The sequence below is a fragment of the Blastomyces dermatitidis genome (assembly GCF_000003525.1).
Source record: "Blastomyces dermatitidis ER-3 genomic scaffold supercont1.7, whole genome shotgun sequence".
In the NCBI taxonomy this organism is placed as follows: Eukaryota; Fungi; Ascomycota; class Eurotiomycetes; order Onygenales; family Ajellomycetaceae; genus Blastomyces; species Blastomyces dermatitidis.
The window spans coordinates 499,924-523,672 of record NW_025544780.1 but is presented as its reverse complement, the minus strand read 5'-3'; the positions used below and the strand labels follow the sequence as shown (position 1 = coordinate 523,672).

Genomic DNA, 23,749 nt, shown 5'->3' with positions numbered 1-23,749 from the left:
AAAAAAAAGACGTCAAGAAAGTCCAACGATGACTGACTCCAACTCCCAACGCAACTCAAACTCCTCACTGAAATCTAGATGCGCCACCCTCCCATCCTGCAAACTCAACTATTATTTGATCCATAAATCTATTCCTACCCGAGCTTCAGCTTATACCATTAGCTTCAACTTGCGGCATAGCTTCGCACCGCCAAACACAGGCTGAGAATGATTGCTTCGTGATACCGGTGTCATGCAGTCTGCAGAGGCTGTACAAATCGACCTGGGAAAAGCCCAGGTTGTGGATCGCGTGCCAAAGGTCATCAAGGAGATAAAATTCGGCGTCCTGTGAGTGAACCCCCGGCGAAAGAAAAGAAAGAAAAAATTGGAAAACTTAGTTGCGACACGGAGTAAGAACCAGTGAGGAAGAGTTTGACTAACCACAACACCGCCCTGCTATTGCAGCTCGACCCAAGATATCGTCAGTCAAGCCGTCGTTGAGGTTTCGGATAGGAAGCTCTTCGATCTCGAAAATGACCGCGCCGTCGCCCCCCACGGCCCTCTCGACGGGCGCATGGGAATATCTAGTAAGTCGGGTACCTGCGACACATGCGGCGGAGCATTACAAGTCTGCAGCGGGCATTTCGGTCATGTAAGGCTGGTTCTACCGGCTTTCCATGTGGGTTATTTTAAACGGGTTATCAGTATTCTTCAGGAGATTTGCAAGGTTGGTGGTTCTTCCTCCGAGTTCTCTTACTTCCTTAATATATATATGTATCTGTGAAGGCTGTTTATTTGACTGACACAAGGTTCCTTCTCTCCCCGCACAACAGGAATGCTCCCATATCCTCCTTCCCGAAAATGAGCGGCGGGCGTTTCTTAGAGAATTAAGACGGCCTGGTATAGATAACCTCAGGCGTATGCAGATTGCGAAAAAGATCAACGAGCGATGTCGAAAGACGCGCACCTGCTACAGATGCAACGCAGTCAACGGCGTAGTGAAGAAAGCTGGAACAAGCGCACTGAAAATCACGCACGAGAAGTTCCGTGCCTTCAACGCATCGTCGTCCGTGAAGAAGATTCCCCCGCCTAGCAAAGTCGTCTTCGATCAGTCGTTCGAGGAAGCAAAGAAGAGCAATCCGGATATCGAGAAACATTTCAAAAAGGCACATGACGATCTACACCCACTGCGCGTGCTGAAGCTGTTTCGCAGCGTTTCGGACAAAGACTGCGAGCTTCTTGGTCTGAATCCCGAGGAGGCTCGACCAGAAGTGTTTCTTTGGCAGTATATTCCCGCTCCACCAGTGTGTATCCGACCGTCGGTTGGGCAGGAAGCTGCCAGTACCGAAGATGACTTGACAGCAAAACTTGGGGATATCATCCAGAGTAATATCAATCTCAAAAACGCACTCTACAAAGGTGCACCGGTACAAACCATTATCGAATGCTGGGATTATATGCAGCTGCAGCTTGCGGTGTATATCAATAGTGATGTGCCGGGGTTGCAGAAGGCTGATTTCGGAAAACCCATTCGGGGCTTCTGCCAACGACTCAAGGGAAAACAAGGGCGATTCCGAGGAAACCTTTCAGGGAAACGAGTGGACTTCTCCGCCAGAACCGTCATTTCTCCCGATCCGAATCTTCGAGTTGATGAGGTTGCTGTGCCTCAACTGATTGCCATGAACATGACATATCCTGAGCAGGTAACAAGATACAACAAGGAAAAGCTGCGACAGCGAATTCGAAACGGCACAAAGACTTGGCCAGGAGCAAATTATGTTTTCAAGAAGAGCCAGAATTTTAAGATGAACTTGAAATTTGGTAACCCTAACCTGGTTGCCAATGACTTGGAAGAAGGGGATATTGTCGAGAGACATATTGAAGATGGAGATATTGTTCTGTTCAACCGACAACCGTCCCTCCACAAACTCAGTATCCTCTCTCATTTTGCTAAAGTTAGACCGCACAGAACCTTCCGCCTTAACGAGTGTGTCTGTAACCCCTACAACGCCGATTTTGACGGCGATGAAATGAATCTACATGTCCCTCAGACCGAAGAAGCGCGAGCTGAAGCGATGGAATTGATGGGAGTTAAAAATAACCTGGCAACGCCAAAAAACGGCGAACCTATCATTTCCGCTATTCAGGATTTCATTACTGCTGCTTACATGCTGAGCAGTAAGGATGTTTTCTACGATCGCAAAGCTTTCACACACATCTGCCTTTACATGCTACAATCTGATACCCGATTTGACCTTCCTCCTCCCTCGGTAATAAAGCCTCAAATGTTGTGGACAGGGAAACAAATCTTCAACGTGTTGATGCGGCCCAACAAACAATCCCCAGTATTAGTTAACCTAGATGCAGCATGTCGAGGATTCAAAGCACCGAAAGGAACTCCTCGTGACTTGGACGCCAACGATGGATGGCTCTGCATTCGCAATTCCGAGGTCATGTGCGGTGTCATGGATAAATCTACCATCGGATCCGGCAAGAAGGATTCAGTATTTTATGTTATGCTTCGAGATTTCGGTCCTGAAGTCGCAGCTGAGGGCATGAACCGGCTCTCAAGGCTTTCCGCCAGATGGTTCACCAACATGGGTTTCTCAATCGGTATCACAGATGTATATCCTGGCGACAAACTACTAGAAGAGAAATCCCATATTGTAGAAGACGCCTACGCACAGTGTGACGAAGTTATTCAATTATTTAGAACCGGGAAACTCGAGAAGGCTCCTGGATGTGACGAGCAGATGACAATGGAAAACACGATATCCGGTATACTCAGTAAAGTTCGACAGCAAGCTGGAGCGATATGTATCGCAGAACTGAGCCGATGGAATTCTCCTTTGATAATGGCCACTTCCGGGTCCAAGGGTTCGGATATTAACGTCGCTCAGATGGTCGCCCTCGTCGGCCAACAAATTATTGGAGGCCAACGGGTTCAGGATGGCTTTCAGGATCGAACATTACCTCACTTCCCCAAACATGCCCGCCAACCTCCTGCGAAAGGTTTCGTGCGGAATAGTTTTTTTTCGGGGTTGACGCCGACAGAGTTTCTTTTTCATGCCATTTCTGGAAGAGAAGGTCTTGTCGATACAGCTGTTAAGACTGCAGAAACTGGCTACATGTCCCGTCGATTGATGAAATCGCTTGAGGATCTGTCGTCGCGGTACGATGATACTGTAAGGAACTCGTCTTCAAATATTGTACAGTTCCAGTACGGCGATGATAAATTGGACCCGGTCGATATGGAGGGCCGAGCTAGACCTGTCCATTTCGATCGTACATTTACTCACTGTGAAGTGACCACTTTTGACAATTCTGACAAGGGCCTTCTTCCAGATGAGATAATCACCTTGTGCCAAAACTTGCTCGCTCCGGCGCGCGCTAAGCTTACAAGATTTGACCTGTTGGGCAAGAATTTAGATTACAACGACCGAAGTGATCACGGCATCGATCAACTGGAAAGCGCCAGAGATTTTCTTCAGTCCATTGAGGATTATGTACGTGCGAAAGCTGAAAGATTGAGGGCCATCGACGGTGGAACTGAGCGACGAGGAAGGGGTATAGATCATACCGCCAAGGTGTCAACCAAAGCTCTCACCTCATTCATCACCGCCTGCTTAACCAAGTACAAGAGAGCCCAAGTTGAGCCTGGCCATGCAGTTGGTGCTGTCGGTGCACAATCAATTGGAGAACCGGGCACGCAGATGACATTGAAAACTTTCCATTTCGCTGGTGTTGCGGGTATGAGCATCACTCAGGGTGTACCGCGTATCAAGGAAATTATCAATGCCTCCAAGGAGATCAGTACACCAGTTATCACTTGTGAGCTGGTTAATAAACATGATCTTCGTGCAGCACAGATTGTTAAAGGCCGAGTTGAAAAGACCTTTATCCGCGATATCATTTATTACATCGAAGAAGACTGGACCGGCAACGAAGCGTACATCAATATCAAAATCGACTTCTCCACCATTCAAAACCTTCAGCTCGAACTAAACCTCCAAGATATCCTTGTGGCCATAAAGAAACACAAGCGATTCAAATCCGCAGATTTGAAGTTCCGCTCCTTTGGCTCACATATCCACATCTTCGTCGACCAACACGCTACCCGAACGGCCCTCTCCAAGACTGAAGAAGCCGCTACTGGTGCCGACCCATACATCCGCCTCAAACACCTCAAGCGCCTCATCCCCAACATCCAGGTTATTGGCCATCCCCAATGTGCCCGAGCCATTATACGCACAGACGAAACAAACACCACCAACACCTTGCTTGTTGAAGGCTACGGCCTGCGCGACTGCATGACCACCGACGGCATCAACGGCCACCACACACGCACAAATAATATCATGGAAGCCCGCACTGTGCTCGGCATTGAAGCCGCGCGGACCACCATCGTCGATGAAATTAGCGAGGTCATGAAAGACATGAGCATCGACCCACGGCACATGCAGTTACTCGCCGACGTCATGACATACAAGGGGGAGGTGTTGGGGATTACACGCTTTGGTCTCGCCAAGATGCGCGATTCCGTGCTACAGCTGGCTAGTTTCGAGAAGACGGCTGATCATCTATTCGATGCGGGTGGGGCGGGGAGGACGGATCTTATCGAGGGTGTTTCAGAGTGTATCATTGTGGGAAAAAGTGTGTCGCTAGGCACAGGGGCGATGGAAGTGGTACGTGCGCTAAACTTTTATGAGGGTCAGATTGGGCGGAGGAAGACGGCCTTTGAAGACGCGTGGGTGGATATCTGTGAACGTGGGGGGCATGCAGCTAGGGCGGCGGACAGAGGAGCAGGGCCGAGGGCTGCGAAGAAACAGAGGAGGGAGGGCGTATAAGGAGCATAATGTAATTTAAAAACGTTTTTATTGTCCCTCTACTAGTTCGTGTTTCATATAGACGCACCCCCTCCTCTCCCCCGGGACATTCAGCGCTCTGATGCTATGTATTTATGATCTGATTTATGTTATGCATGTACGTATATATTGATTGACGCTTGGATGACATAGACTACAATAAAGGAGATTAGGAAAATTGAGAGCATCAGGAAGCGTTGTCCGTTGAATATCTATCTATTCACATGACTTTCTTGAAAGGCTCGATCGAGTGTCTAGCAGTACAAACATCAACATCCAGACATCATGCACGAAATCCTAGGTATTCTATTTGTCGGAGCACGGCTCAAGCCAAAAAAAGAAAAAAGAAAAAGAAAAAAGAAAAAAAAAGTAGAGAGAAAGAAAGAAAAACAACTCCAACGCATTCCAATGTCTCCAGGCCAATGCATGATTCGACCTGAAAAACTTCTCCGGCGCAGGCAAAAAGACCGTATCCAATTCAATCTATCCATTAACCCGAAGTGAGATATCGTCCTCCACTAGATTCCCGAAACAAATTCATGCCAAGTTATCTCATGTCGAAGGCGGTTCTGGTGGCAGGAGAGGTTTGGGGGTCCGACGCCGCCTGGGTCGTGGGGGGTATCGTTCCTGTCGCTCTGCTTGTCTGTTCAGTAGGCTATCGACCCTTTGCCGGATACTCTCAATCCTTTTGTCCAAATCTATTGATTTTACCTCGTGTCAGCTATTTTGCATCTCGCTCAATCCCAGGTCATACAGGGAAGAGGGGGTAATTCAAATTCCGCGAGCGAGTCGGGTAGGGAACGAATATCTTACCATGTGCGTTAGGGTGTTCCTCATTCTCGTGTAGGGTGACGTTAGATAGCTTATTTGAAAGGAGATTCCATTCTGTTTGGACGTCTGCATGTGTTTCTGTCGGAGTAGGCATGGACGGCTGAGTATCCGGCTCTGGGGTTTTTTCAGCAAAATCAATAGGTGCCCCGCGAGACTGTGATGCGGTATCGGTATATTCCTCTATCAAGTTCGAAAGGGGTGAATATCTATCCACGTCCGCCGTCTCTCGCTTCGGCAAGACGCTATGATATTCTCCCATCCCATCTCTTGACCCGCGTTCGAGATCTTCAGAGGACGGATTATCGTCATTCCCCTCTTGCGAACCTCGCTGATTGTTATCCTCACGAATATATTTAGGCATGGCGAAGAGAGCAAGTTGTTCAAGATGACGTGCGAGGTGACGTTCGAGATGATGAAGACTGAGGACTTGCTCTCTACATAAAGGACAGTCAACAGCAGATAAGGTGTCCACGGGTCCGGAACTTTGCAGGAGAGCTGCGCGGGAATCTCCTTGTGGCAATTGTGCAGCTCGATGGGCAGTTTTCTCGTGGTTAAACCAGGTGCGTCGCCTGCTGTACACCTGGTTAGGCGTTGAGCAATCGCGGAATGTGCAGACGTACGGCTGCAGGTCATCAAAAACGTGTCGTGCCCAGGATAAAGGCCCACGAACGGATATCAGATAATAGCAATAGGGACATTCAAAGCCTTCAGGATTGCTCTCGGCTTCTTCAGGGAGCGGGGGGAGGTGCAGTTTAGTATCATCACCGACTGTTGATGCGTAGGAAGTTTCCGACAGGGCGGGACCGATGTCTGCGTCTCCCACTGCCGCCGCGCCATAGATGAAGGTTGTAGCCGTAGTTTCTGACAGTAAGGTCCTTCGTGCAGCTTCTGTGTTGGAGGTGTCTTCAACCAACGCTGTGGCGGTCGGCTCATCCCCCAGAGCAAACTTTTCATGGTGTCGTTCACGGCCTTTCAAATATTCCCGTCGTTTCGTGATGGCTTTACCCAGTCGCTGGGTGAGCCAGCGTTCTGCATGAGGAAATTTCTGCTCAACGTGCCGAATGTCAAACAGCGTGAAGTGGGAGAGATCAACGTTGGTCTTTAACCGGTCATGTTGGGCTGGCTGGCGAATGACCATAGACAATTTGTAGAGGCACTTGATAACAACTGTAATGTCCTCTAGCAGCTGGAATAATTCTGCTGGCTGAGGGAGTTCCTCCTCGTGCGGAATAGATCCATCGTCTGAATCGTCACTGTCTGAGCATTCTTCAATGTCTTCGTCTTCAGGCGGCCTTTCTCCAGATACAATGGCGAGCACTATAGTGGAGATGTTTCTAGCATCAGCTGTGTTCTCATTGAGACAAAGAGATATTAAGAGAGAGGCAAAAACAAGGCCAGAACAAAAGGTTCGAAAAGTAAAATGAGGTTTTGAAATGACAAATTGTTTCCGTTTATAGAGAAGAATAGCTATATCTCGAATATTTCTAAAGTTTCAAGTTCGTTGAAATTCTCGCGGAACAGAGACCAAAACAATAAAAAAAAAAAAAAAAAAAAAAAAAAAAAAAAAAAAAAAAAAAAAAGGGAATACGACGACCAAACGACCAAAATAAAAAAACAACCAGCCCTCACCTTCGCTCAAGGACCATTTTAAGGAGTCCAGGAGAGAGGCAACCTGCGCTCTAATATGGGATGCATCCCGGAGGCGATATTCCAGCGACGACCGTCCGCTCTGATGTGCGCCTATATTACCGGTCCAAACTCGCAGACGGCCATATTCATCCTGCAGTTGTGGCAGAAACCTCTCCAGTGAAGGGACATATTGCTCCAAGGAAGTCGGGATGTCTATTGATTCATCGTCGCCGCCATAGTGGAGTGTGAGCGGACTATGCCACGCCGCGATGATTTTGTCGCATCTGGAGCAGGCCTCCCCAAACAGATACAGACAGGCAACGAGTCTGTTGGACAGAGGCGAGGGCATACTATTAACTATCGCTTTCAACATCACCGTCCTCATGCCACAATACTTTGAAACAGTGCCAGTGAGCTTGTGGATAGTCGGCTACCTAATAAATCGGCGACCAGTGCGTCTCGCTGTTGAATTTAAACAACAGCTGTAGCCCGATACCCAACACAGCCGACTGCAGGCTAGCTAATTCAGATGCATAGAGACCCAATCGTGGCTGGTATGCGGAAAGACGGCGTTGATTTGGGCGAACAGGCTGGGCGCTTAACGCAACCTTCTCAGTCGTCGTCTGAATCTCTTGAACATATCCTCTTCCTCAATTCCTCCTCGCAAGGTTGATCCCAAAGGGACTCCGCCACATTTTGTTAAAAAAAAAAAAAAAGGGTCTTTTCCAGGCACGTCCTACTGTTAACTCGCAGCGAGGCAACTAGATAGCGCGCAGAGCCTCAAAAAAATGAGCGGTTTCGAGATTGCCGGCGTTGTTCTCGGGGCTTTTCCACTCATCATCCACCTTGCTGACGGGTACATGCACGGCGTACACACAATTCAAGGCTGGACCAGACATCGGAGTCAGTTGATGCACTTAAAACAGCTCCTGGAGACCGAGCAGACTCGGTTCCTCAACACATGCGACAGTCTGTTTCGTGCCTGCACACATGCCTCAACGTCCGAGATAGAAGCACTGCTTGCCGGTGTCGACCCTACGGGTGTAGAATGGCTGAAATATCAGGAATCACTACGGGACTTGCTTGGCCGCTCGTACGAGCCCTATATTGCGACTATATCGGATATGAAAGATGCGCTAGAGGAGATGAAGAGGATTCTCAATCAATTTCAGGTGGGAAATTCGTTGCTTTTTGTCTTTGGCCGCCGCGAGCGTCGGTGCTAGCGAATTTTAAAAGAGGTTGGCAGTTCTCAGCGTCCATTCAACTCAGATATCGTTTTTGCCGTTGTTCAGCATGAGATCTCGCAATCACACACACACACACACACACACATCGAAAACAGATTCACTAATAGCCCGAAAGGAGACTCCCAGGACAAAATCTAGACGCGCTCGCCGACTCGCCTTCACGCTTTCAAGGCACGGACGTGAAGAGCTGCTGGACCGCATTAGCAAGAACAATAACATGCTGGCGGCTTTGTTTGAGCAACGACAACGATTAGAAGTTAACAGGAGACGATCCACATCTTCGGGTTACGGGCGAATACGGCAACATTGTATCAATATATATCATGCCCTCAACCAAGCCTGGGGGTGTTGCTGCAATCCTGGCCATATTGCAAATTTACATTTGTCAACGCTAACGGTCAACGAAATGGCATTTCCGGCTGATATAAGACTGCGAATAGTATTCCAGGCAATGGCAGACCAAAATACTGTCACAGCAAGGTGGCAGTGGCAACAGGCATATATACAGCAGGTCAAAATGCCGGAATCAAAGCCATCCGAGCGGCCTGTCTCAACATCATTTATATCTTCCGCGAAACTTAGTAAGAAATTGTAGGTGACAATCACCTTCAGGCTCTATAGGATAATTTTATTTCTGATGCTCTCCGACCTTTTAGGCCTTGGCTGAAGCAAAAGAAAAAAGTAACATTTGCATTACCCGCGAAAGAGAAAGAATCGCTGTCACCATCGACCCCGTCCTCATCGTCATCATTACTCTCGACAGCAACGACTTTAGCTCTGCCGGCCCCTACCAGCAAGCCGCCTCCACCACCCTTAACCCCCACCAACGCTCCATCGGGGCTTACAATGATATCAAATCTTTGCGCCACGCTCTCCAGCTTGACTTTGGAAAAGTCTCCCAGCCCCACCCAGGGGTCCTGCATTGGGTATCTCCAGGGACATTGCGGGCTGCCGCATGAACTCCACTTAGAACCACCCGATACTGACTGGGAAGTGATCTCGCTTCATGATGCGATTCAGGTATATCTCTCGAACACGCCCAGTTCGCAGGGGGAAAAGCCAGGCAGCCAAGTGTCGTCACCACTTCGGCGAATCAAACCTTTAACGCGCAAGGAACGATTTAAATTAGCCGTTGCCGTTTCGACAAGCGTTCTTCAATTTGATGACACGCCCTGGCTCAAACAACCCTGGGGCACCAACGACATCCATTTCTTCGTCAAGCCTTTCTCCTCAATGCCAGAACAGGCCTATTTATCAACAGCCTTCTCACAAACCAGCCAAATACCCACGAATCAGCAGAGCCGTACACAGTATCCACCTTTGATCCGCAATAAAGCACTCTTCACTCTAGGCATCGTGCTTATCGAACTCGCCTTTGGAAAGTCTTTGAAAGATTTGAGAACAGACAAGGACGTCGAGGAGAGCCTTGGGATGCCAGATCTCGTCGATACGTTTACCATTAAACGCCTGTTGGAAGCTGTAGAAGATGAAGCTGGATACGACTACAGCGAAGCCGTCCGCCGCTGTATTGAATGCCCCTTTGACGGTAAAGAAGCAAGATTTACAAACGAGTCATTTCAGAGGGCAGTGCACAACTGGATCATAGAGCCGCTGAAAGTAAGCTTAAATAACTTCTGCGGGTCAGCGAACGCGGCCAGTTTGTAAGCCATCTCAGCTTTGGCACATTTCATGGGCACTGGGAGGTTCCACAAGCAACGCCATATGTTAGGAATCAAATAAGAGGTTGTTGTTTGGTAGTTAACTTTGGTTTATCTAGAGACATACACACCGCTGAGGATATGGGTAAAAGTAAATCTTGAATAAAATACCTACTACGTGGAGATATCCTTCCTTTAACCAGTACCTACGGAGTACAGTGGAATCAGTTTCAATACAAAAGAAAAGAATTAGGGTTAGGGCTATTCCGTGCCCTAACCCCAGCCAACCGCGGCATCCCGTGGTCCCGTGATCCGGCAAGAAGATGCCTCGGCTCATCAGTTAGTTAGTTAACCATCAATTAATTGTATACAAGCTTCAGCTCGGCGCCGAGCTGTGAAGAAAGAAGTACAGTAATAAATGTGAATTGAATCGATCGATTGCTTCACAGGAAAAGGAAGCAGGATAAGATAGCGACCTGAAGCCCATATGTAGATCCAAAAGAAATCCAACCCCTGCTGATAAATGTAACGGGTTCAAAAGGTCATCGCATGGCGGCCAGCAATTAACAACCACACCCAGCAGCAGCAGCTTATCCCTTATCCGAACTACGGCGGCAAGCATGTGTAAAAATAAGATGTACAGTAGTTAGCCAGGAGCTCCAAGCCTACGGCGTATCCATATTTATTATTGGCATCAGATCCAGATCTTTTCCCTTCTTGTTGTCTCACTCCTGTTAATAATATATACCACCAACCCGTTACGCTATATTACAATCCTCACATAGCCACTCGAATCAAACCAGGGAGAATCCAAGCCCGACTCTCACATAGCAGACCATAGCAAGGCCCCTTTGTAGAAGCGGAAATACACTCCTCTACACAACTCACCATGGCTGCTAGCTTACCCTCATACAAATACTTCAACGTCACCTTTCCGCAAGAATATGTTGCCCACGTCGAAACCAACCGGTCGAAGAAGTTGAACGCCTACTTCGAGCCGTACGCCTTGCCTCCCCTCCTCCCCTCCTCCCCTCCTCCCCTCCTCCCCTTCGTCAATCACACCCAACTAACCAAACCCACCACAGCATGTGGCTAGAACTGCGCACGATCTTCGACACCCTCTCCGTCTCCCCCTCCGTCCGCTCCATCATCTTCACCGGCGCCGGCCCTGCCTTCACCGCCGGCCTAGACGTAAAAGCTGCGGCCGAGGGCCTCCTCAGCGGCCCTGACAAAAGCACCACCGACCCAGCCCGCACCGCCGCCAAACTGCGCCGCCACGTGGCTGACTTCCAAGACTGCATCACCGCCATCGAGCGCTGCGAGAAGCCCGTCATCATCATCCTGCACGGTATCTCCTACGGGCTAGCCGTGGACCTGGCCTGCGCCGCGGACGTGCGCCTGTGCTCCGCGGACTCGAAGATCTGCGTGAAGGAGGTGGACATCGGGCTTGCGGCAGATATCGGGACGTTGTCGCGGCTGGGCAAGATCGTGGGTTCGTTCGGGTGGGTGAAGGAGGTGTGTATGACGGCGCGGATCTTTGGCGCGGACGAGGCGCGGCGGGTCGGCTTGGTGAATGAGGTGTTTGAGTCCAAGGAGGCAGCTGTCCAGGCTGGGTTGAAGATGGCGCATGTGATGGCCAGCAAGAGCCCCGTGGCCGTGCAGGGGACAAAGGAGTTATTGAATTGGTCGCGGGATCATAGTGTCCAGGATGGTTAGTATTTTTTTCCCTTTTCCATTCTTAATCTGAGGGGCCGAGGAAGAAGGAGGGAGACTGGGTTTGAGGGGACTATCCTGACAAATCACTAACATACGTATGTTCAACCAGGCCTCCGATATACCGGCGTTTGGAACAGCGCCGCACTACAGACGAGTGATATTCAGCGTGCTCTCCTCTCCGGGCTGGAAAAGCGCGTCCCGACGTTTGAGAAACTGTAAGAGTTGAGGCCAGGCCAGGTTCACTCTCGGGAAATACCTACAAAGGCGTTTTATTTTTGTCTATATACGCGCACATATATATATATCTAGGTATATCCCAGCTGCATGCTGCATGGCCGGTATACATATGCACATGCATCCATCCTGTGCATACTAACCGAGAGAAGCCAGTCGCGGTATAGAGCAGTCTTATATTCCTCATGTATATAGAGGGCTTCGATTTGTCTATTTATTTCAACTAACGACGCATAGCTGGCTCCACGTAAATAAATATCCCGAGAAGAACAGTTCCAGAAATTTTAAAAAAATAAGAAAAAAGAAAAAAGAAAAAAGGTTTCGAAGATAAATCATATGAATCAGAGACAGGTTCAAGCTATGTAGATACCCATAGAAAATAGTGAATAAAAGCATCATTAGGTCGGAATTGATAGCGTAGGGAAAAACAAGGAGGAAATAGGGAGAAAACTGGGGATAATCATTTCCATCATTTCGTAAGAAAATATTAAACGTTAAAATTCACCACCCACGTTCATATGCGCCGAGAGTATGCCAAAAAAAGAATAAAAAAATATATTTGACGTTTTAGAACATGAACCATCAGCCAGAAAAATGGGCAAAACCCAAACATGGTGAACTGAGTAAGAGCATGCGATATGAAAGGATAACGCAAAAGGGTAAGGAAAAAAAAAAAAAGAAAGAAAGAAAGAAAGAAAGAAAGAAGAAAAGAGAAAAAACCCAGGCATTCCATAAAACAGAGGACGACTTCAACCTTGCAAATAGCCTCTCCCCCTCCCGATTCCCACCGTCTGCTTCTACCCCCCCCTCGTCGCCCCCGCCAACTCCTCCAACGCAGCCCGCACACACCCCCTCTTCCCAACCCTATGATAATAAACCATCAATGACGGGAAGCGTGTCTCATCCAAATAACCAACCTCGCGGATAATATCGCGCACGACAGGCCACAGCGCGCAGTCCTCGATGTCAAAGAACTGGCCGGCGAGATACGACTTGCCGCACAGCATGGCTTCGAACGCGTCCATCTGCTGCAGCACGCCGTGCGGGGTTTTCAGCTTCTGGAAGCGGCGCCAGGAGCGGAGGAGTTCGTCTGTTTCGCGGAGTTTGGAATGGAGGGATTGGTTCTGCTGTGTCTGTGTCTGTGTCTGTGTCTGTTCCTGTGTCTGTGTCTGTGTCTGTGTCTGTGTCTGTGTCTGTGTCTGTGTCTGTGTCTGTGTCTGTTGTGGCTGCTGTTGTTGATGCGGAGTGGAACTCGGGCTTTTGGACCGCAGTTGTGACTGGGGCTGCGACTGCGACTGTGATTTCAAAGGCAGTGGTCGTTCAGTATCGACGAGCCCTTTCTGCTTCGCGACGTGCAGAAGTATACAATCGTCGCCCGTGTAGCACGTAGCGCCGTCCACGTCCATGAACACCGGGCGCGACTCGAGGTTCTCACGCTTGTGCGGGATCGAGAGCGTACCCCGCAGCGCAGCAGGGAACTCATCGATAGTGGCAAGGTCATACCGCACGCCATTCTCCGCAAAGCAGATCTGGACACGGAGGTCGGCGACGTCGTCGCCGCTCAGCAGTAATTTGCCAGCAGAGGTAGTGACGAAGTTGACGACGTCGAAACCCTGGCCGTAATGCGCCTCCCAGTCGAAGTCGGACTGTTGGTTCTCCTGGCCAAAGGCTCTGATCATCCGTTCTGTTTCAGGGGAGTCGCCGTGGATGACCTGGCCGGCTGCTTGTTTGGCCTTGGAGACGGCGCCCTGGCCCCAGATGGTGTCTGCTTCTGGGTTCATGAAAGTGCCGATATGGCGGAATGTGAGGGAGATACGCTCGCCGCCATACGCGAGTTCTTCGGGCGTCTTTTCCGAGTCTGGTCGTTTATCGGCGCGGATGGCGTGGAGCCAGCGCATGTTCGTTTCCTCGCCGAGAATGAACAGGGAGTTGTGGGGTAGTGGGACTTTTTGGGTTTGGCGTCTCGTTGTTGAGCCTTCTTTAGAAGGAGCTTCGTTGCCGCCTTCTGCTGCATCTGCATCTACCGCATCTTCGGCTTGCGCATCAGCTTTTGCGGCAGATGATTTAGTTCGTAAAGTCATCGTTCTCTGTGCACCGAGACTGACGTTGCAGATATATGAGCCTCGGACGATATCCAAGGTTTTATCAGAATGTTCGGATATTCTATCCTGACCATCTCGGTACAGTTGGATAAGAACATGGTTGAGGGGATGGCCAAGGTGTTTCTCAACGACATGGCGCACGTTATTCACGGTTTTGGAGAAAGGCAGGAGGGGCGGGGACTCGTCTGCTGGGTGGCGGTAGATAGGTATCGAATTGTCTGGCTGCACTGCGCCCTGGACGGCAACTAACCGTGGGACCTGGCCTGACATATGATACATCTTTTGCCAGTTGACCTCCTCGCGTAGCAGCTGGAAAGACTTGGGAGATATAGCTAGGTCGTAAATAATACGGGAGTCACCCTCCCCAATGGTATCATCAGGGCCACGGAGGTCTGGTTGATTGTGCTTGTTCTTCTTATACCGGTGGGTTCCATGGGTTGCAGCACTTTGCGACGCCTGGAGGTCGAGCGACTGTCTCTGTGGCTGTGGCCTGTCGGGTTGATTTGTGTCATCCCGCGAAGCTGTCCTTCGGGGTTTTCTCATCCGCGGACGATTAACTTTACTCTTATGGTCCCGAGTGGTAGGAGCGGCAGTGGAAATGTCAGCGGTACGTAGAGCCGGTCCAAGGAAATTATCCTCGAAATCGTCGCCCTCAGGCTCCCGCTCCCCTCGAACAAGACTAACATCACCCGATTGCGACTGGTCTTCGCCAGTGGTGTTTGGCGGGGATGGATGTTTAGGGGGGGATTTCACAGCGAGAACACCCATATCGTCCTCGATACCAACAGGAGTAGATGCAGTCGATTGCTCGGGCCACTCCGAGGTGGGCACGGCAGCTTCCTCCCAGTCCTGTTCTTCGGCCAGCTCCTTACTTGTAATGCCGTTTGCGCCCATCATATCCGCCATGCGTCTCATGGCGTCCTCGTGGCGCGCAAAGCTGCGGAACCCAAGACAGTCCTCTATTAGGGTAACGTCCAAGCCGTGCGAAACCGCATCCAATGCAGTAGCGTAGACAGAAACGTTCGACAACGAACCGCAGATGTAGAGCTCTCTAACAAACTGGGTGCGGAAGGAGAGCAGCAAACTTTCGGACTGAAAGGCTGAGTAGTCAGACTTCACGAGGATAGTGTCTCTGTCATGGTCGATGGCGGAGAGGATCGGCGCGGGGAATTGACAGCCGACGCTCTTCGGCTGGCAGCAGCGCCGAGTCCCATCTTCATTGGGTAATAAAGGGCGGGATAAAAACGCCTCTGGATCGTCCGAGTAGGCAGAGAGCGGTTCCCGGCGCGATTCCCCACTGGCGTTCTGCTGTCGTCGCTTAGCGGAGGTGGCATGCCCGCTTCCACCCTCAGCGCCACCATTGGAGCTGGTACCCGTCCTGCCGGTATTGTTATCTGCGCCCGGGTGGCTACTATTGTTCTTGTCCTTGGTACTGCTATTGTTACTGCCGGGGGCAAGCGGTTTGTCGACGACGATCACCTCTCCGCCACTCTCAGGACGGAAGATAGGGCGACGCTCCTCGACTTGAGTCTGCACCCAGACCACATCGCCAGTCTCGCGGAAGCGCTGAGCCAGCCCAGCGATGGTATCGAGGAACTCGGGGACATTGCGCACAAATAGGGCCCCGTCCGGTTTGACGAAATCGTTCTGGAGGTCGAGGATCAACAGCGCCTTTCGGCTGGGGACATTGGGAAGACTTTGCGAGAGGAGGCTCGTCGGAAACATTGCAACAGGTTTGTTTGGTGTGGTAGTGGTAGTGGTGGCGGGCCGGGGGGAGAGGGGGGGTGGAGGTTTTGATAGTCAAATACTATTCGGCTTGGTTGTATAACGTTCTGGATATGATATGAGAGTCCAAGGAGAGGAGGGAGGGAGGGGCAGGGCATCAGCTCGCAGTCATGGTCGGTAAGTAGTTTTATTAGTTAACCCTAAGGAGGGATTCGCTAACTATTAATATTATGTATTATTGTAGAATAGATAAGTAAATAAGTAAAAAGAAAATATCTGGGGGGGCGGCAGCGGGCGATATTTTTATATTTATATGCCTGGACTGACTCTGGTTGCCGGCGAGCGGAGCCAGCAGCTGCACGGCGACGAGAAAAGAAATGCGAGACTGCGGCGGGAGGAGAGAGAGATGAGATGGAGAAAATAAAATAAAATAATAAAAATTACAACCAAGGCCTGCGAGGTGAATAAATAAATAAATAAGATATTTAAGTAGAAAAGGGCAGTATTTATCTCAACTTGCTGCGGCGACTTGTAGTAGTTATTTAATATAACTATTTTATAGTTGTAGTTACTCTGTAGTAAGTAGTTAGTTATTAAGTTAACTAGCTCTTCAATATCGACTTTTTTTTTTCTCCGGCGGCAAAGACACCGCACGCACAAACACGCTCTGTGTTTCTGCTCGGATTTGACCTGTTGGATTTTATTAATTATTGTATCCGTATTTTATGATTTTTATTTCTCATCCATCAATTTCCTTTTTCGTCAGCTCTGTTCGCGCGGTGGCTAATAATTTCTTATTAGCGTGTCCATCACCATTCCGGCGGCATTGAGATTAGGGTTGGGGTTGGGATTGGGATGGGGGATTTGGAGCAGCGGCATCTCAAAGAAATCACATCAACATCACTGGTTAAGACATAAAGGAGGAGGAATCTATCTGAGAATGCTTTGTTGGTTCTGCTGGGTTTCGATCTGCTCTTCCACTGACTGACTGACGTCGGCCACAGATCAAATAATCAGCAAGTAGGAGTAAAAGAAGAAGAAAATACTAGTCCAGGCGAACTCTAATCGAGCTTTCTGGGCTTTTGGCGAATGAGCTGGCGATGATGACAAGGCAGGCTTTGGCAGACTAATAATAAGTAACTAAGAGTAATCATATAGCAGTAGACAAAGGAAAAAAGAGAAATTCTAAGATTCCTGAAAAGTGGCTGGTTCTGAATCCTTAATAATCATAAGCTACATAATGTTGATTACAAGTGGAAGGGTTATTTATCTATTCATATTATATAGTTAGAACTAGAGCTACAATACAGATTATAATTTCTAAAATAAATCGCTCAATCGAATTATTTATATCCAGCCTGTTTCCTCTCAAAAACAGGCATCCTGCGGCAGTGGCGGCAGTGGCGGCAGCATCAAATCCACCAAGAGCTTGTTCTGCAGAATATATTTATATCTGTTATTATTAGTATTATTAAGTATTATTATTATTGTTATTGCTGTCTTTCTTCACCCTCAATTCCAGCAACCTGATTCTCCCTACAGAGTGCCCTCCGAAGATATATACATATATATAATATATCCATGTTTGCGGACCGTGTGCAGACCTGTGTCTATTATTATTGCTCACATTTTGCTTTTCTCATCTCATCTTTTCTTTTCTTTTCTCACATGCAGGAATAGTCTCAGATTAAGTTTGCTGGATATCAAACACGTACAGTTGATTGGACATTGAGACTCGAGAGTCTCCTCCTCCCTCTAACACTTACACTTGTCTGGCTTGGACTGGGAACAATAGCAATGTATTGAGCAAACATCCACAGTGTACATGTACAGTACAATAATAATAATTAATAAGAACATATTCATGTTGCCGGCAGACATGACAAGCCCATCCCAGAATTAGTCTGGACTCTGTACTCAGAGACAGAGACATTATAAGTAGTTATAATACTAAGCACAAATGATGACTCATCAGCATGTGACAGCGCCGACATCGGGCCGTTTCGGTCCAGGCGGTGAGCCCAACAAGGCAATTGGCGGCGGCAGAATAGCCTTGCCAGCAGAATTCCCCGATTCGGAAGTTTTCGACTCAACCTCAGCTTCTGCTCTTTTTTTTCTTTTTCTTTTTCTTCATTTCTTCATTTCTTCATTTCTTCATTTCTTCACCGGTTGCGAACACATATAAATCATTCCACACCGTTCAATTGCCCTCGACTTCTCCCTCTCCGCTCCCAATTGCCTTCAATTGCTTCATTTCAATTGACTCCCTCCCTCCCAACAGACAGACAGATACACACACACAAAATGTCCGCCAGACCCGTTGCTAAGGCCCTCCGTGGCCCTGTTGCCCGGTCCCTGTCCACCGCCTCCAGCATCCCTCGTCGCTCCTTTGTCTCCGCCGCTGTCTCCGCCTCCGCCCGTCCTGCCGCTACTTCCGCTCTCAGAGCTCCTTTTGTCGCCGCTCCCTCTGCCCAGCAGACCCGTGGAGTCAAGACAATTGACTTTGCTGGCACCAAGGAAACCGTCTACGGTGTGTTTCCCCATATCTCTGTCTGTATTCAACTGAACCGGGGGGAGGGGATGCTGACGGTGTCCTACCAGAACGTGCTGATTGGCCAAGAGAGAAGCTCCTCGTATGTTCCTATCCCCAATTCTCACAATTAATTAATTATATTCCATGCAAATTGGTTGGTTGTACTCGTTTTCTGACCACTCTCTAGGAATATTTCAAAGATGACACCCTCGCCCTCATTGGCTATGGCTCCCAGGGCCACGGCCAGGGCCTCAACCTGCGCGACAATGGCCTCAACGTGATTGTCGGCGTACGAAAGGACGGTACTTCGTGGAAGGAGGCCATTGCTGACGGCTGGGTGCCCGGCAAAAACCTGTTCGAGGTCAACGATGCCATCAAACGTGGCACCATCGTCATGAACCTACTCAGCGATGCTGCCCAGAGCGAGACATGGCCAACCGTCAAGCCCCTCATCACCAAGGGAAAGGTATATACAAACCTATTAACCTATTAACTCTTGCTGTTTTCTTTTTTCCCATTTTGAAAGTTTTTGCGTGTGTATCCGACCTGACCCAATCCTACAGACCCTGTACTTCTCCCACGGTTTCTCCCCCGTCTTCAAGGACCTCACCAAAGTCGAGGTCCCCACAGACGTTGATGTAATCCTCGTCGCCCCCAAGGGCTCCGGCCGCACCGTCCGCTCCCTCTTCCGCGAGGGCCGCGGCATCAACTCCTCCATTGCCGTCTTCCAGGACGTCACCGGCAAAGCCGAGGAGAAAGCCGTCGCCCTCGGCGTTGCCGTGGGCAGCGGGTACCTGTACAAGACCACCTTCGAGAAGGAAGTCTACTCTGACCTCTACGGCGAGCGCGGCTGCCTGATGGGCGGCATCCACGGCATGTTCCTCGCCCAGTACGAGGTCCTGCGCGAGCGCGGCCACAGCCCCAGCGAAGCCTTCAACGAGACCGTCGAAGAGGCCACGCAGAGCTTGTACCCACTCATTGGCGCTAATGGCATGGACTGGATGTATGCCGCGTGCTCAACCACTGCCCGCCGGGGCGCCATTGACTGGAGCAGCAAGTTCAAGGACACCCTCAAGCCCGTGTTCAATGAGCTGTATGACAGCGTTAAGGATGGCCGGGAGACACAGCGCAGCTTGGAGTACAACTCGCAACCGGACTATCGGGAGAAGTACGAGAAGGAGATGCAGGAGATTCGGGATCTTGAGATCTGGCGAGCTGGAAAGGCCGTCCGGTGAGTGTTTCTGGTTTACTTCAATTTTTTTATTTTATTTTTATTTTTTTATTTTCCACGCCCAACTACATGGAGCTAACTAATCCATCTGCAGATCCCTCCGACCTGAGAACCAGAAATAAACAACGAGAAAAACGAGTGTTGTAAGAGATCTTATGGATAGAGGGTGTCTGTTTTTTTTCTTTTTTTCTTTTTCTTTCTTTTTTTTCCCCGTCTGGGCAAGAACCAAAAAAATGTGTATTTCTATCTAATCCCCAGGACTACATTTTTGTGTTTTGATCTTTGCGATAAAAAGTGACTGGGTAAAAAAGAGAAGCTTCCAATGTTTTTTTCCCTGACGCCGCATGCACTTAATAAAACTTAATCCTTCCATTTTCTACCCCGTTATTCCCCGTGTTTCCAGTTTCCCTTTTTCACTTTTCGGTGTCCCGTCCTTCTTGTTTTGCGCCATTTCCTCTGCCATCGCTCGTGTTGTTTTCCCCTTTCTACGCCCGGTGACGGTGACGCGGGTGGGTGTGCAAAGCCTCGGCTGTGGAAATAAATGGCCCACACCGGCGCTGCCAGTGTTGCTTAGTATAGCTAACGACGTCAATATATTTTCTGCCATGTTACATTCTCCGAATAATGTTTGCGCCCTTCTCGTATTCCCGATGATATCAATCCCTTAACTGATCTGTATATGTATACGGAATATGTGGATATAAATACCAGCTTCACCTTGCCTTCAATTCCGTTCATTCTCCAACTCTATTACATCACCACCGCAATCCAACCCCAGAAAGTAATTCCCCTCCAGTCCAGGCCGCCCCACTGTTGAACCGCAAGAAAATACCCCGTACAAAAAACACCAACAACCAAAAACATCAACATGACCGACCCAACCCACTGGCTCCCGCTCACCACCTCCAACGTCCTCGCCGCCCACGACCTGGTCAAGCCCTACATCCACGAAACCCCAATCCTAACCAGCAAGACCCTCAACCGCATCGCCTCCACGCCGCAAGCGGCCGAAGCGCTCGTCGGCACGCCGTTCGAGGGCCAGCCGCCCGCGCAGCCGAAGATAAACTTCTTCTTCAAATGCGAGAATCTGCAGCGGATAGGCGCGTTTAAGGCGCGGGGCGCGTTCCATGCGCTGTTGCGGGCTGTGCAAGTAATGGGGGAGGAGGAGGTGAGGCGGCGGGGGGTTGTTACGCATAGTTCTGGTATGTCTGTGTCTCTATCTCCCAGACCAAAAACCTCCCTCCCTTCCCCCCCCCCCCCCAAACTAAACCAATTGTATCCACTCAGGAAACCACGCGCAAGCCCTCGCCCTCGCGGCCTCCACCCTCTCCATCCCCGCCTACATCGTCATGCCCTCGATCTCCACCCCGTCCAAAATCGCCGGCACGCGCTCCCACGGCGCCAAAGTGATATTCTCCGGCTCCACCAGCCAGGAGCGCGAAGCCGTCGTCGCCACCGTCATCGCCGAGACGGGCGCCATCCTCATCCCGCCCTACGACCACGCCGACGTCGTCTTGGGCCAGGGCACGGTCGCCGTCGAGCTGGAGAAGCAGGTGCGGGAGCTCGTAGACACGGATGCGGGGTTGAGTGTGCATCCTAAAGAGAGAGGAGGAGGAGGAGGAGGAGGAGGAGGAGGAGAAGGCGGGAGGGGCAGGCCCGGCGTGCTCGACGCGGTGATCACGCCCCTCGGCGGCGCGGGCTTGACCTCCGGCGTGGCGACGTATTACTCGACGCGGACGCCCAAGACGCTCGTGTTTGGGGCGGAGCCGTCGTTCCAGGGTGGCGACGACTGCCGGCGCGGGCTGGCGGCGGGGGAGCGAGTTACGAGCGTGAAGACGCTGACGATTGCGGATGGGCTGCGGACGCCGGTGGGGGAGGTGGGGTGGAGTGTTGTCTCTGACAAGGAGAAGGTGAGGGGTGTGTATGCGGTGAGTGAGGGGCAGATTCTGGCTGCGATGCGGCTTGTGCTGGAGAGGGTGAAGGTTGTTGTGGAGCCGTCGGCGGTGGTGGGGTTGGCGGTTTGTTTGTTTGATGAAGGTTTTCGGAGGATGGTGGTTGAGGAGTGTGCGCGGGAGGGGAAGGAGGGGTGGGATGTTGGAGTTGTGTTTTCAGGGGGTAATACGACTGTGGAGAGGATTGGGGAGTTGTTTATGGGCGGGGATAAGGAGGAGTGAGATGTAGATGTTGTGTACATACTACTAGTAGTATATGCACATAGACAGTATAGACGTAGAGGGCCTTTTCATAGCCATATAGTTCATAGTTCATATATACATAACATAACCGGTTATTTAGTACACCTCGTTCTATCCCTCCCCATCTCCATCCTCATCAATCCACCTAACGCCTCCCCCTCCCGTATGTGAAAAACCAAACAACCTCTCCGCCATTGCGTTTCTCTCCCTGTCCCAAGTCAACCCATGCCCATCCACCCACCCCACCACTCCCCCTCTCCTCACAGCATCTTGCCTCTCTCGCGCCTCTCCCTTGATCTCCTCCATCGTTAAAAACGGGGCAAACGGCCGGACAACTTCGCGCTGCACAACGACTCTACACGTCGGGAACGAGGGCCATGGCCTGGGCAGGTGCGGACGGAAGGATGGGCGGTGAGATTTATAGAGCGGGGTACGTGTAGTGGTCTGCGCATGGAGGGCATGAGACGTATTGTTGCTGTGGTGAGTGGACTGGGTAGCTCGCAGTAACCCCCACGTCGTGAAAACGAGCGGACAGGAGAAGGTTTGTTGCAGGGCGCGGAGTGCATGGATGATCTGATGTGGGAGCTGGGATTGGGCCGTGGGTGTATGTGTAGTTGAGTTTGTATCCGTATCATTGTGGTTCTGATTCTCATTCTGGTCCCGGGCCCGCCGTGCCCTCTCCTCGCGAACGCCATGGATGTTAAGGACCTCCATCTCACGTCTATCCTGCCAGTAAAACGCGCTTGCGCTATCGAGCAGGATGGCGTGGAGCGGGCGGGAATGTGATGCATGTTTATGCTCCCCCTCTGTATATGTCGTGCCCATGCCACGCAGAAGATAGCTTTCTATACTCTGTATCGTAGCCAAGAGAGACGCAGAGGACTGTGGGCGAAAGACATGGACATGAGAGAGGGCGGTGTGGAGCATTGTATTCATCCCTTCATCGTCACCTTCTTTTCCTCCACCTCCGTAATTGTGTCCAGCTCCGGGAAACGATATCCCCTGCTCCACCGCACTCTCTAGTACAATCCCCCTCGCAACTTCGCGCAATCTCGCAGCATCAAACCGACAATCTGTGTCGAGAAATACGACAGCACTACTACGTCCCCGTAGCGCGATGTTCTGGTAGGTACATGGTAGAACGGCGAGGGCGGTGATGTAGTACAGTAAATGAGTTTTGCCGTCTGCGGAGGCCGGGGAGGTGATTTCGAGGACGGGCTGGCGGGGTGTATATGTTGCTCCAGATGTATATGGTTTGGGGTGGAAGCTGCGGAGGATGTCATCGAGGGGTTTTATGCCCAGTGGTGTGTAGTGGGGAGATGTTGGCGGTGGGGAGTGCAGGTGGTGGAGGGTGTGGAGGAGCTTGAATATATCATATTAGTATAAATAGTATATCATATCTCCATATATATATTGTTGTAGAATACCTCCGCCAGATTCTCCTCCCTCACCTCCCTCAGCAGCCGCTCCCCATGAGCTCGAGCTTGTTCAGGACCAGCGACTACATTCGTGCTCGCGCTCGTCATCGTTCAGACACCAGCATGCATGCATTCCCCTCCACCAAGTATCCAGTTCACTTGTAATCCCCCATGCGATGCACGCGCCAGCAATGCCCTGGTGACTCGTGAGTGTGTGGTGTTGCAACTTCGGTAGGGTGGGTTGGTTCGTGGAATTGGTTATTTAAATATTTAGTTAACGCAATATTTAAATATATTAATAGTTGTCCAGATTAGTTTCTCCGAACTCCGCAAAATATAGTCCTACGCCTTTCTCATTGCTATTAGTATTAATGCTTCATCTTCTA

General features: G+C 50.2%; 8 protein-coding genes across 9 annotated transcripts; 5 read left to right on the top strand and 3 right to left on the bottom strand.

The window, feature by feature from the left end:
* Positions 1-5,186, top strand: BDCG_06617 (DNA-directed RNA polymerase III subunit RPC1). Its single transcript, XM_045422370.1, has 3 exons — positions 1-327; positions 445-706; positions 813-5,186. The coding sequence occupies exons 1-3, from the start codon at positions 233-235 to the stop codon at positions 4,824-4,826; spliced, it is 4,371 nt and encodes a 1,456-aa protein (XP_045278024.1). The 5' UTR covers positions 1-232; the 3' UTR covers positions 4,827-5,186.
* Positions 5,187-5,214: 28 nt separating this feature from the next.
* Positions 5,215-10,377, bottom strand: BDCG_06616 (uncharacterized protein). The gene is made up of 3 exons (XM_045422369.1): positions 7,305-10,377; positions 5,658-6,992; positions 5,215-5,542 (listed from the first exon to the last, which is right to left on the bottom strand). The coding sequence occupies exons 1-3, from the start codon at positions 7,687-7,689 to the stop codon at positions 5,397-5,399; spliced, it is 1,866 nt and encodes a 621-aa protein (XP_045278023.1). The 5' UTR covers positions 7,690-10,377; the 3' UTR covers positions 5,215-5,396.
* Positions 7,242-10,562, top strand: BDCG_06615. Of its 2 annotated transcripts, none has more exons than XM_045422367.1 (3): positions 7,242-8,476; positions 8,667-9,142; positions 9,208-10,562. In XM_045422367.1, the coding sequence occupies exons 1-3, from the start codon at positions 8,093-8,095 to the stop codon at positions 10,214-10,216; spliced, it is 1,869 nt and encodes a 622-aa protein (XP_045281767.1). In that variant the 5' UTR covers positions 7,242-8,092; the 3' UTR covers positions 10,217-10,562. The 2 variants fall into 2 exon arrangements, with proteins under 2 accessions (XP_045281767.1, XP_045281768.1); XM_045422368.1 differs by having other exon boundaries at positions 7,242-8,542.
* A 66-nt stretch (positions 10,563-10,628) lies between these two features.
* Positions 10,629-12,774, top strand: BDCG_06614 (enoyl-CoA hydratase/isomerase). The gene is made up of 3 exons (XM_045422366.1): positions 10,629-11,208; positions 11,295-11,920; positions 12,035-12,774. The coding sequence occupies exons 1-3, from the start codon at positions 11,099-11,101 to the stop codon at positions 12,142-12,144; spliced, it is 846 nt and encodes a 281-aa protein (XP_045278022.1). The 5' UTR covers positions 10,629-11,098; the 3' UTR covers positions 12,145-12,774.
* On the bottom strand, positions 12,758-17,139 carry BDCG_06613 (isochorismatase). Its single transcript, XM_045422365.1, has one exon. The coding sequence runs from the start codon at positions 15,984-15,986 to the stop codon at positions 12,957-12,959; it is 3,030 nt and encodes a 1,009-aa protein (XP_045278021.1). The 5' UTR covers positions 15,987-17,139; the 3' UTR covers positions 12,758-12,956.
* A 1,151-nt stretch (positions 17,140-18,290) lies between these two features.
* BDCG_06612 (ketol-acid reductoisomerase, mitochondrial) lies at positions 18,291-19,872 on the top strand (the record flags this gene model as incomplete). The annotated part of the gene is made up of 5 exons (XM_045422364.1): positions 18,291-18,516; positions 18,588-18,619; positions 18,707-18,985; positions 19,083-19,750; positions 19,845-19,872. The coding sequence occupies 5 exons, from the start codon at positions 18,291-18,293 to the stop codon at positions 19,870-19,872; spliced, it is 1,233 nt and encodes a 410-aa protein (XP_045278020.1).
* Positions 19,873-20,618: 746 nt separating this feature from the next.
* BDCG_06611 (threonine dehydratase) lies at positions 20,619-21,924 on the top strand (the record flags this gene model as incomplete). The annotated part of the gene is made up of 2 exons (XM_045422363.1): positions 20,619-20,952; positions 21,038-21,924. 2 exons carry the CDS (start codon positions 20,619-20,621, stop codon positions 21,922-21,924), a joined length of 1,221 nt encoding a protein of 406 aa, XP_045278019.1.
* BDCG_06610 (Rad51 family DNA repair protein) lies at positions 21,008-23,728 on the bottom strand. Its single transcript, XM_045422362.1, has 2 exons — positions 23,373-23,728; positions 21,008-23,307 (listed from the first exon to the last, which is right to left on the bottom strand). The coding sequence occupies exons 1-2, from the start codon at positions 23,469-23,471 to the stop codon at positions 22,057-22,059; spliced, it is 1,350 nt and encodes a 449-aa protein (XP_045278018.1). The 5' UTR covers positions 23,472-23,728; the 3' UTR covers positions 21,008-22,056.
* Positions 23,729-23,749: the final 21 nt, after the last annotated feature.